We start from the raw sequence: 17,933 nt of genomic DNA, 5'->3' as shown, positions 1-17,933 counted from the left end.
ATTTTATTTTTAGTCAGAGACAAATGCAGGCTCCCATTAGAAAAGTGTTACAGACATTTCTGCATTTTATGCATTTCTAAGCTGGTTTAACCCAGAAAATTCTGGTTTGATGCTATTCTAGCTGCAGGGCCAGCATATTCACCAGTGAATAGTCTGATTAACCAGAAATGACCTTGGCTGAACAAGGAAGCCAAGAAGATCAAGCTAGTTAGAAACCCTGGTGACCAGCACAGCAGCATCCCAACACTGAAGACCAGCATCCAAAACACAGCATATGATAGTGACCTGCAATGCTCAGCTTGCAGTTAGTCTATTGGGATCCCAAAGTGCCATCTCAAGAGACACACCAGGCAGAGTAACTGTTTTACTTTCCAAATATAGATTAAAAACAGCCACAAACACATCTGTAATCCTCTTAACACCTTATCATCTCAACCTCCACTGCAAGGGTTTGCTAGATACAATTCCTTATTTAATCTTCTGTCACTCTAATATTGTGAGACTGAAGATTAAGCATTTGATTACAGGAGCTTTGGCTGTGTGTGTGTGTGTGTGTGCACAATGACTCTAAGAGGGAGGGTCTCTCTTTCTTTTACACACACATACAAATGGTTTGGGGGAGGGGCAGATGTGGATATTTATCCATGTTCCTTGTCAGCTCAGTGCAAGAACCTCTGTGGTGAACTGCACACGCATATACAGGAGCCAAAGAGCAGAGAGCAGAAACAACACACTTCTGCACAACAGCACTGACTAAAAGCCACCAAAATGGTCTGACTGGGGCAGCAGGTAAATAATCTCATTTTTCTTTTTAAACAATGTCTTTGTGAGTGTTTGGGAGCAAGAGGAAGTGGCTTTCAGCTTGCTTCCTGAGCGATTCCACTAGTTGATGGGCGGAGCGAGAGGAAGGTTGTCAGCTGGGGTGGTGTAGCAGGCAGTGAGTGTGTGTGTGTGTATGCCTGAGTGTCAGAACAAGGAGTGTATGCGTGCTTCTGTTACATACAGCTCTTGTGTTATTGAAGATTATAAACACATTGAAAAGGTGAGTGAAAAATCTTTTCATGAGCTCATTTCCATCAGAAAGACCAGAGGTTTGTGTGTGCAGACAGACAGGCATGAAGATGTGTCAGTGGGGCAAGCTGTCTAAATGAAATCATATGTTACTATTTGGAAAAAATACTGTGTGGATGGGTGTGTTTGTTCTATCTGAGTAGTCTTGCATGGACAAAAGGCTTGTCCACAGCCGTTGCATGTGTGTCAGTCTAAATCAGTGTTAAATTGCTCTGGGGATGAATATGTTTGCTTGTGCTTCACCAGAGGATGTGTTTGTTAGCACGTAGCAGGGATTCATAATTTACGTGGTGTAATGTAGTGCAGAAATGCCTTTTTTGGTCAGGTGTGCGTATGAGGAGCACCAAGCATCTGTTTGGGGTAAATGCTGCCGGAGATGGGGGGATGAAAGTGGAGGAGAGCATGGGGGAGGGGAGGGAGAAGATGCTGGAGAGAGAAGAGAGTGATGGAGAAAAGGCAAAGAAAGGAGAGAGGGTTTGAATATTTGAGAGGAATCCCCCCAGGAGTCCCCAGAGTGCTGTGATGATGACTCTAGAACAGTGCTCTTCCTTGCGGAATGTTCCGCTCAACAGAATGCCAGGCTGAGCTCTGGTTAGAACTTCACATATGGCTCACATACATTAAAGAGTATTAAACACATGGGATCATTCTTATTAGAGCATATAGTCACATTAGTAGTACCTTGTAGATGGCACAGGAGAAAAAAAAATATATATATTTAATTTATTGTCATACTTGATGCTTCCTGGTTTGGTGGGGCTTTATTTAAATTGAGTGTTTTTTTTATGTTTTTTTTTTTTTATTAAGTCAGTCTGGATATCACAAACACTTTTCATGTAATGTTGAACTGTTATCATGAAGATATCAGTAGTTTAGTTAATAAGTGAATAGTCAGGCCATTAGATTAGTACTTGCCCTGCCCAAACTTTTTACTTGCCACACCACAAAACATTAGCTACATATTGCACATATTCTCTCTCTCTCTCTCTCTCTCTCTCTCTCTCTCTCTCTCTCTCCCATATGTGCTTTATGGGAAGTCTCTATAGGCATAAAGGTATATTATATCCCCCTATCCCCTACCCTAACCCTAACCCTACACCTAAAACCTAACTCTTACAGAAAGCTATTGGCAATTTTTGAATTTCAAAAACCACTAGTATGTTTTTTATGCCATCTGGTTTAAAGTGTCACAGCAAGTGTCCTCATAACCATGCTTACATTTTAGTACATTTCTGTAAGAGTTAGTGTTCCTGTAGCTCAAGTGGTAGAGCATTGCGTTAGCAAGTGCAAGGCTGGGAGAAAATTGTTAGCCTGAATGCAATGTAAGTTGCTTGCATCTGCTAAATGTAATGTATAAGTACACATTTCTGCATAAACCATACGTACTAGAACACACACACATATGTTATTAATGGTGTAAAATATGATCATTTTAAGACTAGTAAATGTCATATTGTACATACTATACTATGATAGAATTAAACTATATTAGCCACCTTGACTAATATATCAAGCTATATTAGTCACATTCAAATAATTAAAGTTAACACCACATAAAACCAGTGTTTTAACTAAACAATAATTGATTTATCCATGTTTTTATTAGTATGAGTGTGTGTGTGTGTGTGTGTGTGTGTGGGTGTGTGAATTTATGGGAACAAAAATATAAAGTGTTTTCCCTTAATAAACTGGTCCCAGTTTATATTACATGGCCTTAACTACTATGTACTTACATTAAAAATAAGCAGTGTGTACTTATCCTGTTCATATTGCATTGTAAAACAGTTTTGCCGCTACTGAGGTGCGATACGGGAATAGTTTTGGTTTGGTGGTATGGGTAGGTTTAAGGGTGGGTTAAGATGGGTCAACTGGGTAATTATAAATACAGATGTAATTACATGCAGGTATTTAAAAAATATAAGTACACTGTAAAAACATGTATACACAGTAAGTGCATTGTATCAAATGATTAATTTACATGTAAGTACATAGTAATATAAAATAGTAATATAAAACGGGGACCAATAAACTCCTAATTACTGAATATTGTTAGTAAATGGCTGTTATAGTACATAAGTTTAGGTATTAGGTAGGGTTAAGGGATCTAGAATATGGCCTTGCTATATAATATGCATTAATAGCCTATGTGCTTTATAAGTACTAATAAACAGCCAATATGCTAGTAATGTGCATACTAATAAGCAATTTATTAATAGTAAATAGTGTTCCATAAGCTAAAGTTTTTTGTTTGTTTGTTTGATATCCTACATATTCCATATATCTGTATAAATATCTTCTAAGATCTAATTATATATATATATATTTTTTTTTTTTTTTTCAGTGTTTCCTTGGGTTGTTAGGCATATACATATGATTATATTTATTCTATATTATATATAGAAGACATAAATGAAGCTTAGTGATATTTTCCGAACACTAACACTGAGCCATCTTTATTGCTGAGCCTTGTGTTTATGATATGTTCTTCTGAAGTATGTGTACTTTTGGGAAGAATAAGAACATTACTATGAATAAGTGTTTTTGTTCAAAGAGAAATAACAGGGGGTGGAAAGGCCCTCGAATAGATGTGAATACTATAAGAGCAACCCCAGCACACATCTTACAGTTCACTGTTCAGAATGGGTGGATCTGGTACTGTCTGCCGTTTATGTTGGTGTGGATGTTTGTATAAGTATGAACAGCTGTGAGAGACAAAGGTCTTTGTTAAAAGCAGAACTACATTTCTTCCATTTATTATTTTTCCACTCTTTCCTGAGAAGCATAACCAAACTCTTTCATCATTTTACTCCATTCTAAGAGCGACATTGAGTGAATGTGTGGACAGAGAGAGAAAGAGCGAGATTCTCATGAAGGAGAAAATGACTTCATGCTCTATTTGTAGACTCAACCTCTCTGACTAATACTCACACCAGGCCTCTTTTCTCCACCTTATGTCAGACTACAACTGAAAGTTGATTGCTGTTGTGTTTTTATGAGTGTGTGCCTGTGTGTGCTACATTGGGGACAGAAGCCTGACAAAATCTCACTATGTGGACCTCCTTACAGGGAAAAAAAAATCACAAATATAGACTTTATAAATAAAATCTAACATGTTTACTTCATATAAAAACTATAAAGGTTCTGAACTAGTGATTAATGTGGTATGGTGAGGGAAAAGACTTGGATTTATTAATAAAGGGACACCAAGAACTCTGTGTGTGAGTACATTTTAGTATATACACATGACTTTGAAAGTAGAGAGAGCCCAGATGTTTGGAATATTGTTCACTCTTCGGGAACCTTGGGTGTTGCTCTCGGCCAAGTGGCAGATTCTGCAGGAAGTCATTTGAACCCATAATACACACACAAGCTCCTGTTTCATTAAACAACATACATCTTGATAATCATGAAGGATCTGATCCTTTATCGAAATCTATTTTAATTTAGATTTATAAGGTTTTATGACCTTTTTGAATATTGTATGAAGGTTAGTGTATCGCTATATTCATGGAGAATTGCCTGTAGCTTTTCTAACTCATTACTTGTGAGGGAAGGCTAGTCTTATGTTTATAAGACTAGAGTCTTACACAACAACAGGCTGTTTTTTACAATCTGATAAGACACCCGGACACCACAGGAAACCAACCATGGAGCTGATATTTTAGAGTCACATACATTTCATATTTAAATGTGAAGGGTGGTAGCTTGCGTCACATTTGCGTGGGAGGTTTTTGTGTCTACAGGATGTGCTGATTGAATCTCTAGTGTGTGGCAGATGTTAGAAACAGAGTGACAGTCATGGTATGAGTCTTGAGATCTGGTGTCAGGGTCAGTGCCTACTAGGGACCCTGAAGTGTTATAAGGCATTATAAATCTGTCTCTCTCTTCTCTCTCTCTCAGACACACACTCTCTGTATAGCATCTGGGGCTTCAGTGGATAAATTATTAAACTGACTAGTGTCTGCTGAGGCCTGGTGAGAATGTTGCAACATAGGCTCACTGGGAAAATGGGACTGTATCTTCATTGTTGTAAAACTCCAAAAGGCAATTCACTATAATTTCTAGCTGAAATGAACACTAGTGGCAGTAAAACACCATGAACCTTTATTCCTTTTCAGATAAAGTTTGTTTGTAAAGTCAGGTGCAGATTATCAATTAATAAAGGCTTATTGTACTAGAATGTCTAACACTTTGTTAGTGTAACATTTGTAGACTAATATATTTTGCATCACATAACCAGCTCCATATGTATGGCTTACCTGATGTAGTAAATGCGTTCAGTAGCTCACCTGGTATAGCTTTGCCCTTATGATGTGGAGTACTTAAAGGGTTACTCTTTTAGTCCATCTGCCATCAGTGATTCATCCGTAATGTTATGAAGTGACAAGAATACTTTTTGTACACAAAGAAAAGTAAAATAACGACTTTATTCAACAATTCTTCTCCTCTGTTTCTCTCTAATACGCTGTTCTGGATTGCGTATTCCGCACTGCTCAGATTTGCCAAAATGGCGCTACATGAGCGCTACTCATCACTTCATAACGTTACGGTTGAATTACAGATGGCAGATGGACTATTCTGATGATGCTTTTCATACTTTTCTGGACCTTGATACTGTTATTTATTTGGCAGTCTATATCTTAAATTGTGTTCCAAAGACGAACAAAGCTTTTACGGGTTTGGAACAACATGGGGGTAAGTGAATAATGACAACATTCGCATTTTGGGATGGAGTATCCCTTTAAGTACAAGTCCCGTAAAACACGAGTCACAATAAAAGAACATAAAGAGTTTGTCGAAACCAGCTAAAGCATTAACTTTTAAGCACCACTCACCGGACCTTTTGGTGCCACTGGACACACATCGTGCACAGACATACAAGTTTCTGCGGAGAAGCACATGTGTGATTTATCTAAATTTGGTGCAATGTCAGCATGATCTCTTAATGCACATTCTTGGGTTTTATTATACGTAATGCATTTTCCTGAAGAATGTTTGTTTTTATAATCTTTCATGAAAACCACTTGTTATTTAGGCAGTGCAGACTACTGGATACTGTTAAAAAATAGATAAATGTCTAAAATTTGCATTTATTGAAGTATCTAAATGTAAGGCCACTTTTTACAATTCAGTCTATTCACCAATAATAAAATCAAGGTTTGCTCTGTTCCTTCTTGTTGAATATCCTGTTTAACAAGGGAATGTACCACATTACAGAAGTAAAATTGGATTTGAACACAATTAGCCTAACATTGAATGTAATACTGGTGGTGGGGTTGGCCAAGCAACAGTTCAAAACATTTGAAATCTTCTTACAAAAGCTTTAGATTGTTTTGCGTCTTATACAGTTAAGGTGGTTTTATTGGTTTAAGATGGTCGCTACCTGGCCAACAGGCCAACTAAGACAAGCAAACCAGTTTAAGATGATTTCAGTTTGGAAATTCATCATACCTATTTTCTAAATGTGCTTAATTGATCTAATTGTTTATTTTTTTCTGATTTCTCTGGTAACATATGCCAGACTTCTCCAACTATTTAGTCCACTTAAACTCCACCCTTTCTTACAACTAACTGCAAGCATTTCAGATCTCCCTCCATCCAATCAGTAACCAATGAATTTGAACCAAGTCCCCAGCCTACATTTTTTGCTTTGGATAATCTGTTTCATTCGTATACACATCACAGTACTGAAGAATGATTTATTTCCATTACATCATGGCTCAAAGATGCTTTTTTTCAACAGGGTTATGGATACAAATTATGCATGAGCTAATTAAGAATTAGCACCCCGTCATTTATGTGATTATTCACCACAATTAAACATTAGATACCAGAATCATTCATAAAGAATTTTCATATGGTTATTTATTAAGATTCTTTTTTTTTGTTGTTGTCAAGAGACATTAGAAAGCCAAACCATTTACTAAAAATTTAAGTACACCTTTACACAAGCAGTGAGCTAGTGGTTTTGTCCAGTGAGTAGGTGGATATGTGACTGGTGTTTTATATTAAATCATGAGGCTACTCCTCTTGTTCCTCATTCCTGTGTTATCATAGTCATTTCACCTTCAGTGAAACTATGCGTGAGAGTCCATTCAGTTCAAAAACAAAGTATTACAGCAACAGGGTGACTCAGTTCCTCCCAACTTGCGGTGGACCCTGGTGTTGTTTAAATATTTTGGTGGTGCTGTCCACTGAGACAGAAGAGATGTGGAGAGATTAGATGTTGCTGGAACGTTTTTGAGTGGAATTGATTCACAATAGTGGAATTCCCTGTTGCTGCAGAGCTGCTCTAGCAAAGTAATTGGCCCATTTATCACGTTGACGGATACAGACAGAGGAAGAGAAACAGGGAAGGTGGGGTGGAAATACAGGAAGACCAATCTGTACTCTGAAAAGTTCTTTTTAACACGGCTGTATCTTTACAAATAAAAATCATAGCGATCAACTGAACGTGTTGTTCAGTTATTTTTGTTCTGATAGTGCAGCCTGGGCTTTTGTATAGGCTCATAATATAAACTTCAGTCAGGTCTGGAATGTTTCTCAGTGCAAACAGTCTGGGAAAGGTGTGACATTCTAAACCCCTCGACCAGTGCACACACACACACACACACACACACACACACACACACACACACACACACACACACACACACACACACACACACACACACACACACACACACACACACACACACACACACACACACACACACACACACACACACACACACACACACACACACACACACACAAACACACACACACACATGCACACAAAAGGCCTTGAGCTGCAGCAGGTATATAGAACACATGGACTCTAACTGCATGGCTTCCTTTCTCAACAGGGGCTGAAGACACACCAGAGGAGGCCAACTCACTTTTGAAGGCCAACAAATCAGGCAGAAGTCAAAAAGAATAAAAAATAAGGTGAGAAAATATGTAAAAAGAGAAAAGGAGAAACAAATGCACTCCTAACACCCACTGTATGCAGTGCTAAAAATTTTACTAGTCTACAAGTGTAACAGAGCATTACAAGCTGCGCTGATACGTTTGTGGGTGGGAGGGAGTGTGTGAACCATTAGTGGGTTTATCAATGATCATGCCATTTTTTAAATTTCATAGCACTGTGTTTTTTTGCGGTAAGGCAGAGGGCGTCCATTTTCACATGTTGCAGTTCTTCTTTAGAATGTTCCAGTAAGAGGAAGCTTTTCTGCCCAGGGAGACTTGATATTATACCTTGATTATTCTTGTTGTGTTGCATTATAACAGACCCTTCAAACGGCCCCTGCAGTGGCACTTCCATTTCCCTGCTGGCCTTCCTGCCCCTCTAGAAATGTGGCAGAGTCGGCTAAATGGCACACATATGGCCCTCTCTCTGGGGATACAGACTAAATGAGCTCCCCCTGTACTTCTTCAAATATATACATGCTGCTTTATAGACTCCTAACAGATTAACAGATCAGTCTTCGGATGGACAAATCAACAGAGATGATTGAAGTTACAAACAGTGAAGACTGGCTATTGCAGCTGAGGTTGGCTCACTTAATTTTCAGTGTCATGGACCATCAAATATGATGATCCCCCATGAGGGACTCTCTTCCTAAAATATAAAGACAGCCATTTATAATGTGTGAATAACATTTAAACATGGATTTATAAAGAAAAGTTGACTTAGAATTATATAAATGTCCTTTATACTGTACTTGCCTTACACTAAATTAACTCGATGTACTGAAGCAAATTATTAAAATATAATCTAGAAAACATGTAATAGTTAAATTAACAACAAATCTTGTTTATTTCTCTTTAGTAGAGTAATATTAGATATATAATCCTGAAAAGTGACATCTTTAGTCTAATTCAATTTATGGAGTTTAATAGCCAATAGAACATTTTATGGAGTTTTTTTCCCCACAAAATGATATGCATATATGTTTATTTAGTTGTTAGTAGAATAAAATACTTGCAATTATTTCAATGATTTCCGATTTTAGACATTCATTAATATTCAGCAATTTAAAAAGAAATCTCAAAATAATTTGAAATTAACTTTGTTGCAGGATGCTTTTAGAGTTATATAATTGAGTATAATTGAAAAAAGTATAATTTTCAAAAAAGTATAAAAGTAATTATTTTGATTAATTATTTTACAGATTTTTATGGAGAATAGATAAATGTTTTTTATTAATGAAATGCAATGCAGATATATTTAGTTATAAACTATGAGTGTTAACAGAAATATATATACTTGACTTAAAGGGATAGTTCACAAAAAAATGAAAACTCATGTCGTGCCAAACCTGTAAGACCTCTGTTCATCTTCGGAACACAAATTAAGATATTTTTGATGAAATTCAAGAGCTTTCTGATCCTCCATAGACAGCAAGGGTCCTACCACGAAATAGTCCATGAGCCATCAGTGGTTCAACCGTAATTTTATGCAGATAGATTACAGTTACATTTATTTTGTAGTTAAATTATGTAATTCCATGACATGTAACTAGTTACTCCCCAAGACTGATTGGAGTAAAGGGTTAACTGGCGATAGATGTCTCTAGCTCATTATGCATATCAGCAGGCTTCACACTCTTAAAGTTACTGGCACTATTCTCTTTCCTATCACTGACATTCTCCTTCAGTCTCCTGTGTCTTAATCCCCGCTCTCTCTGACCCCCTATAAGGTAAAGTTCGGTGCTCCCGGAAGACGAATAGAGACTGCAATCTAAAATGGCTTTTAAACATAGACTCCACCCTGGATTTGTGCTGATGTTCCTTGTCTGGCTGTAAATGTTTCTTTAGGCCTGATTTACAGAGGTAGGCAGTGTACTGAAGCGGTCCCCTCTCTGAACTCTTCAGATGTATGGGGTCCCCCTTATAAAGTTGCCTTTGGTGAGCTCCATCCTTGATTTTAGGAGTGGAACATTTTAATGCTGTCAGATCGCTCTGTATCTCAGTTGCCTAGCAACTGAGGTCCATTGCTAAGATGCCTGGGATGGTCACTAGGTTTAATGAAACAGTCTTTGCGACAGATTACCAGGAGCTGAGGATGAAGATGCTGCTCTTTTCAGGATTTTGAGTCAGGGTTACAAATACAAAATGCGTCGTCTTTAACTAAACATAATTGTATTTATTCACTTGTTTATCTAATGGTGTTATTTTCAGTGGCATACGACATGAGGCATTAACTGCTGCATCATAATGTAATCATGGCGGGAAATAGAATTGTAGATAATGTGATCGAAGTGAGGACATTATCCATAAACATTTGGATGTCAAGATACTGACTACATTTGCAAGCTTTATTGTTTACATGTGGAACGTTAATAGGCTATGATGAAGTTGTTTCCTTTAGGCCAAGTTGGCATTTTCTCTCATTTTCAATTTCATTAAGGACTAAACCTTGAATATTGAATTAGATTCACATTATAAACACTCAAGGCAAGGTGTGTCTTGTGTAGTAGTAATAGAGAAGTAAATATGTGGAGTAAATAATGCTGGAAGTTGTTTAAAGATAGGAAGTTTCTGCTGTCTTTCATTGAGCCGGGGTTTGGGCTCATTATCTACAGTGGTTAACCTAGAATGAGGTCAGTCTGACAGCTGATAGTCTAGCGATCCCTGCTGTTTGCTCTCAGCAGCAGGCCTTTGTATTTAACCTCGCTGCAGGAGAGCCGGCTGAGATTAAAAACTCTGATACACCACAGACCTTTGAGCTCACAGTCATGACAGGTGTGTCACAGTGTGCTATCAATACCCATATGGCAGAGCCACGTGAACATGAAAGAAGCACACACGCGCATTTGCTTTTTTATGTCGTGGTGGCCGGGGACTATCCGATGATGTCTGTCGGTTGTATATTATAAGCTACTAATATTTTCTACCTCTTACTGCTTCATATTCATAGATTCCATTGAAATTAAATGACATAGCGTTGACTGAACAACTGTGAGGGAAACAAAAAACAAACAAGCAAAAGATTTGTAGGTGTTTTTTTTTTTTTTTTTTTTTTTTTTTTTTGCTATTAACTGTGTTGTGCCTTCTGTGAGAGACTTTAAATATTTGGGAGTTTTTAGAGTCTAAATAGGTCAAAGCAGACAGTGTGGTAGGAAGTGAAGTACGGTATCAGTGCTTCTGATGCTGTTCTCCAGCATGTGAGAGTATGATGCTGTCCCCACCCTTCCTTTGTCAACCAGAGTCAGACAAGTAACAAACCAAGTCTAACCAGCCTAAATATTGATCTGTCACACTGTACTGGCATAATACTTTAGAACAAGGATTTCTCAATTATTATGTTTTTATTTATAAAAAAAAAATGTTTATGGTATTGACCAGCAAATACAACAATCCCCTTCTGATTAAATCTTTGTCTAAGAATATATTAAAATATGCTGTGATAAAACATAATTTACAGTGCTTGGCAGATTTATTAGACCACCAGCACCCGATGTAAGGTTTGTGCCACAGCTGCCCTAAACTATAACTGTACTGGGGATGACCAAAATTATTTTTTTATGTTTCATTAATGGTTAATCCACCAGTGTGTGTAAGCTCACAGTAGTGTTTCTAATGCTTAAATATAATTATTGTTGTTATCCGTGAATTTCTGAATTTACTGTTTTACAAGGAAAGCAGAAAAAATAGTAATGCACTTTATTAATTTTTTATTCAGATGCTTATTTACAGTCAATAGCAACAGATACCATGGAAAAGTAAATAAAAACAATGCCAGCAAGAATGCAAGGTCATTAATGCCAAAGGAGGCCATACAATATATATATATTTTTGGTTATGTGTAGTTGTTTCAGTTTGTTATTTGCTTAATAAAAGATAATAAAATGTTTAGCTTTAAACACATTTTTGACCAATTCCTTAAATGCACATACAGTGCTTAACAAATTTATTAGACTGTATTTATTGACTGTGATTGGGCATCTGAAAAAAAAAATTATAAAATGCTTTAATATTTTTTCTTCCTTCCCTGTAAAACAGGTAAATTTAAAAATTAATGGATAACAACAATAATTAGATTTTAGCGTTACGAATACTATTGTGACTAAAGAGCTTACACATACTGGTAGATTAACCATTGCAGAAACATAAAAAGTTATTTTGGTAATTAGTTTATGGCAGCTGTGGCACAAACCTTTTTTTGGGGTGGTGGTCTAATAAATTTGTTGATCACTTTATATGTATGAATATTAAAAATGCACTAGTGTTCAGAAGATTGAGTTCAATTTTTTTGTATCAATTTATTAAATAAAAAATACAGTAACAGTAATTTTATATTATTATTATTATTATTATATTGTGAAATATTATTTCAATCTAAAATAACCTTTTTTATTTGTATACATTAAAATGTACTTATTTAAGAAATTATTGTAATCTTCTAAAAATTTAAGTCAGTTATTTAAAAATGTGAATCTTTTGCAACATTATAAATGTTATAAATTATAAATTCACTTTTGATCAAAGTTTTTTTTTTTTTTTATAAATAATAAAATGTATTCTCACCCCAATTCTTCGAATAGTTGTGTCAATCTAATTTGTGAATGATTTTATGATTTAGAAATCAGAATGTTAAATTGCCCATTTTAACCTGATTTTATTCTATTTAATTCATTAAAAAAATTTTTTTTAACATTCAGACCCCCAAAAACAAGTTTACAGAAATGACACCTAAAACAATGTTGTCTGTGTAGGCCTCTTGAGGCCCATTGGGGGTCCTGAACCCCAGTTGGAAAACCCTTGCATTAGAGAGCGTTACAACTTTTTTTCTCATATCAAATTGTTGAAAGTGAATTCACACTGGCACATAACACAGCTCCTCTTTATCCATTTTTACATTTCTTAATCTTTTATCCATATATGTCATGTCAAATTTAGGGAATGTGTTCTTCCATGTATGTTACAGTGCAGCAGCCTCATGGCCACCAACAACACAGCTGGCATTGCTCAGGCTCGCAAACTGGTGGAGCAGCTCAAGATGGAGGCCAATATTGACAGGATAAAGGTAAGAAGGATATCAACACAGCATCATTTCATCCAGTTGAAACATGTTAACTTGGTTAGGAGTGAAAATGCATGAGCATTGTTTGGTGACTGTTTGTGATTTCATGAATCAACATCAGGTCTCCAAAGCAGCAGCAGATCTGACATCGTACTGCGAAGCCCACGCTAAAGAGGACCCCCTGCTTTCCCCTGTGCCTGCGTCCGAGAACCCTTTCAGGGAGAAGAAGTTCTTCTGTGCCATCCTGTAAGCAGCGCTGCCCAGCCATGGACTCGCCTGCTTCCTCTGGGATACACTCATGGACATTAAACATGTTGATCTTTTACAAGGGCTGGAGAGATGCAGTGGAGAACCCATAGATTCTCTCAGCTCTCTATGAGCCCCGATTAAAGCCACTGACTCCACCTAGTGGCCTTGAGATCCAAAGCTGAGCACAGTTACAAGAATGTGTTGACATTCGGGAGCAAGAGTAGAAAAAAACAAGAGTGACTGTCAATGTAGCAGATCAGATGTGTTGTGAAAATATTCCAGTATTCAAAGGTTTCTGTGGTTTTGATGAGGTATTCAAATATTTTTCTTTATTGATTTTTAGTGGGCTGTGATCTGATCACTGATCTTAGAACCCATGGATTACTCAAGTTGCTGTGTTATTTCTTTATTTTCTTTTTAATAATCTTTAATAATCATTTTGCTATATGCCTACCATTTAGGTAGCTTTCTGTAGCCATTTGTGGGTACAGTAAAAAACAAAATTAATAAATGACAGTTTAGTGAACTTTTCTAATGAATTCACGCTTGGACAAATATTCCTAAAATGAAATATACTAATCTTTTAGATGCTGATACAAATGATTTGTCCGTACAGTAAAGAAAGTTTCTTTCTTTTTTGGTCTTAAGCATAGTTCTCTTTTTACTCTTTGTACAAAAATGTTAGCAAGTTGAGCTGTGTTGTGCTATATGGTTTGAATATTTGTGGTGAAATCAATAATAACTGCATGAAGCCTGACAAAATTCTGTCTTTTTTTCTTTCAAACTGTTACCAGCAATCAAATACACATACATACATACAACAACATACAGTAAAAGCATAATTGTTTTTTCTTAAACTGATCAAATGTTTACCTTCTTTGTTAATCATGGTTAGTTATTTCTTGCCCAGGGAGGACCCCTAGTTTCATTACAAACGTTCTTTCTAACTTAACGTTTAAAAAAAATAAATAAATAAAACTAAAAGTATATATACACTGCCATTGAAACGTTTGGGATCAATAGGATTTTTATTTATGCAAATATTATTTATTTGACCATAAATACAGAAAAAGCTGTAATATTGCGAAATATTATTACAATTATTGGTTTCCTATTTTATATATTTTAAAATAGCATTTATGTCTGTGACGCAGCACTGAATTGTCAGCCAAAAACAACATTTATTCAAAATATAAATATTTTATAACAATATCTAAGTCTTTACTACCACATTTAACACATCCTTGCTGAATAAAAGTATTAATTTCTTTAAAAGAAAAAAGTCAATAAGAAAACATTATGCAAATACATAGGTAAACATTGAAAAAATACTACATAAATAAGGACAGACTTCATTGTTTTTCTCTGCCTTCTCTCACTGTATTTCAGAATGCATCATTCGGATGTAGGCTATATTTATCCTTCCATCTGATTAATCAATCATCAGACACATACAGTGACACGGTGACTCAGAGCCTGATCCAGACACGTACAAAAACACGCAAGATGCCTCATTTTTAGGGAAATAACAAACTCATCACGTCAGCTTCCTGCAAATGCGTCTCGAGGTGTGTGATGCATTGCCATGGAGACCGCACTGACGACAGTCTGCTAACACATGCAGGCATGAGAGACTCACTTCTGTTCTGCACAAAATAAGATCAAATGCCCAGGCGATTGCTTCTCCATGTGTGCCAAACATGAGATTACTGGGGGGTTATTTGAGCTTTTTCAGGTGAAAACATAAATACTTGTTCTGTGTGCTTTTTTAGTTCTCAATTTTTTCAGTAATTAGACAAATATGTCAAATATTATTATTACGACTTTTTTTTCCGCTCACATGAAACACTTAATGTAGACAATATTTATTTATTCATATATTTATTTTTATATTTATCTATGGTATGCATTATGTTCTAACCTCAGGTATTTTTTTCAAATAAGTTTTTATTACAATAAATAGCTAAAAAGTAGTTTTTCTATTAAATTATGATTTCCTTTTCCACACATACAGACACATATACAGATCCACACACACTCATCGTTATGGTCTCTGAAGGCTAACTCATCCTCATTGTCGTCACATGACATCCAACTCTGCACTTTTCTTATTGCCCTTTCCGTAAAATATAGCTGTATTAATTTTCTGAAAAGAATAAATAATGTTATTATTAAAATATAAATACAACTATACTACCATAAACACCTCACATAAATAAATAACTGCAATCATATTATTGATGTTACTATCTATAAAAAAGCCCTATGGGGAAATACATGACTTCAGTTCCACTGTGGTACAGCGTTGACAGGTGGCAATATTGAAATCATCTCAGTTTGCAGTAAAACTATGTTAGAGAATGCTGACTTGTGAATAAAAATATGTAATTTACTAACCAAAGATGATGCAAAAATAAATAAATATATATAAAAAAAAACCTTTAGAAGAAATGTTCCAAAATGAGGTTTACAGAGCAATTTCTGGAGCACTTCAACAGGTGTCCTCCATGTGAGGGTGACAGTGAAGGTGTTTTGGGGAAACATTCAAATGTCATTTTACTTAAAAAAAGCACATCATTGACCACCTTTTTAAAAACCTTTTTTAAACACTCTTTAGAGCTACTTTATGTGTTTAACAAAAGAAATTCTGGTTTTAATTCTATTTCCGCAGAAGCACATTCTGTCCTGGGCAGCAGGTGGCAGTATAATCTCACCTCCAGGTTCTTGGGTTTAGCCGATGGAGGTCATTTACATACTTCACTCATGCAGGTACCTACAATGGCATTAAAATGCTTGTGTGTTTTTAAAAGAAACAACAACACCAACAACAAAAAACTATAAATGTATCCTATTACAAATACACATTCCCTTGTTTATCTGAGGGTGTGAAACAAACCTACATTTTTTAATCATTCTGTGTATATTGGCCTGTGTATAAAATCACAAATTAACACTTAAACTGTACTCATGGAATGTCAATATATTGCAGCCAATATTGCTTGGTGTTGAAAGATAGAATAGGCACTTGATATTTGTAACAATGTGTTGTCTTTTCTTTGGTTTCAGAATATGATCTGACCAACACTGGGCTGCAGGATATTGCACTTATTAAACATAAAAAAGTTTCCCAAGAGTATCCTGAGCTTAAAGCAGTAGCTCAATCCAAAATGAATTTTGTGTTTTTCTGAAAATGTACTCACCCTCAGGCTATCCTAGATGTAGATGAGTTTGTTTTGAAATGACTGTGTCTGATGGTTTTGTTTTTTACAAACGCACTGCTTTTCACTTCACTACACATTAATTGATAGACTGGAGTTGGGTTGTGGATTATTGTGATGTCTTTATCTGCTGTTGGTCTCTCATTCTGATGCCACTAATTAACTACAGAGGATCCATGGTGAGCAAATGAGAAAATGCTAAATTTGCGCAAAAGAAAAAATGCAAACTCTGGGATGACCTGAGTAAATTTTAAACCCAAGAGCACAGTGCTGAAAGACTACTGGGCTACTGCACCACCACACAGGTAACCTATTACACATCCATCCTAAACCGGCATTTCCAGGAGAAAGAGGATAGTTTTAAGCAATACAGGAAAATGTTTGAATGAACTGAATATTTATGAAAATGCTGAGACTAAAAAATGTAATGTATGTCCTACGAGTTGGCTGCTTGTTGGTTTTCACAAGAATTACTAATTTGGTCCTGCACTTTGTCTACAATGTAAACCACTTCGACAGAATGTTTTTTTACATGATAATTTGACAAAGACTAAATGATGGATGCAAGAACCCTATCTTCAGAAGTGAAGTATGACATGGATTATGTTGGATTGAACCGAGACTTGATAGAGATGTGAATATCTTGCACACTTCATATGTGGTCTCTATACTTGGATTGGTACACCTGATGATTGTGATTACCTGTTTATATATGAAGAGTTCAGATGCAAAAGCCTCTAAGTGCCATCTGAAATTTTCATCTAAAATTTGGATTTTTATCAGGCTCCTATATTTATGTTCAGTTATTTCACTTTAATAGCCTGGAAAAGGACCTGCACATTGCAATTTAAGTAAAATGACTCAACCTAAGCATAGGAGGTTGATAAACATCCTAATTTTAAATGAAAAGTTCAGATGGCACTTAGAGGCTTTTGCATCTGAACTCTTCATATATATATATATATATATATATATTGTATTCAGAAAAGGGCACATAAAACTGTTCAAATATATATAATCTTCTAATGTTTATGATGTTAAAAAAGTATTCTATTTCAAATAAATGCTGTCCTTTTGAACTTTCAAAAAATCTAAATGGTTTCCACAAGATAAATAAATAAATGATGCTGAAAATGATGCTGAAAATTCAGCTTTGTCATCACATGAATGAATTACATTTGAAAATATATTACAATTAAAATGTTATTTTAAAATGGAATAATATTTCACAATATTTCTGTATTTTTAATCAAATAAATGCAGCCTTGGAGAGCCTGAAGAAAGCTAACCTTTGAACATCTAAGAAATACTATGCTGAAGTGTAAGTAAAATATATTTTTAATAATACTGGAAACCATTTTGGTGACCAGTGGCTTCCTTTGCGT

General features: G+C 35.7%; 1 protein-coding gene and 1 long non-coding RNA gene across 7 annotated transcripts in view; one reads left to right on the top strand and one right to left on the bottom strand.

Annotated features, from left to right (window-relative positions):
- The window catches only part of LOC132157207 (uncharacterized), a 212,484-nt gene that overhangs the window by 71,608 nt on the left and 122,943 nt on the right, over positions 1-17,933 (bottom strand). The window lies entirely within an intron of this gene.
- LOC132157199 (guanine nucleotide-binding protein G(I)/G(S)/G(O) subunit gamma-2-like) lies at positions 641-13,804 on the top strand. Of its 6 annotated transcripts, none has more exons than XM_059566434.1 (4): positions 641-789; positions 7,920-8,001; positions 12,991-13,084; positions 13,203-13,804. In XM_059566434.1, exons 3-4 carry the CDS (start codon positions 12,998-13,000, stop codon positions 13,329-13,331), a joined length of 216 nt encoding a protein of 71 aa, XP_059422417.1. In that variant the 5' UTR covers positions 641-789; positions 7,920-8,001; positions 12,991-12,997; the 3' UTR covers positions 13,332-13,804. The 6 variants fall into 6 exon arrangements, with proteins under 6 accessions (XP_059422417.1, XP_059422414.1, XP_059422415.1 ...); XM_059566431.1 differs by having other exon boundaries at positions 642-789; positions 12,986-13,084; XM_059566433.1 differs by lacking the exon at positions 641-789 and adding an exon at positions 901-1,042.

This window comes from Carassius carassius, chromosome 14 (assembly GCF_963082965.1).
Source record: "Carassius carassius chromosome 14, fCarCar2.1, whole genome shotgun sequence".
In the NCBI taxonomy this organism is placed as follows: Eukaryota; Metazoa; Chordata; class Actinopteri; order Cypriniformes; family Cyprinidae; genus Carassius; species Carassius carassius.
Note: the sequence above shows the minus strand (reverse complement) of the source record. Positions and strands in the feature narration are given on the sequence as shown.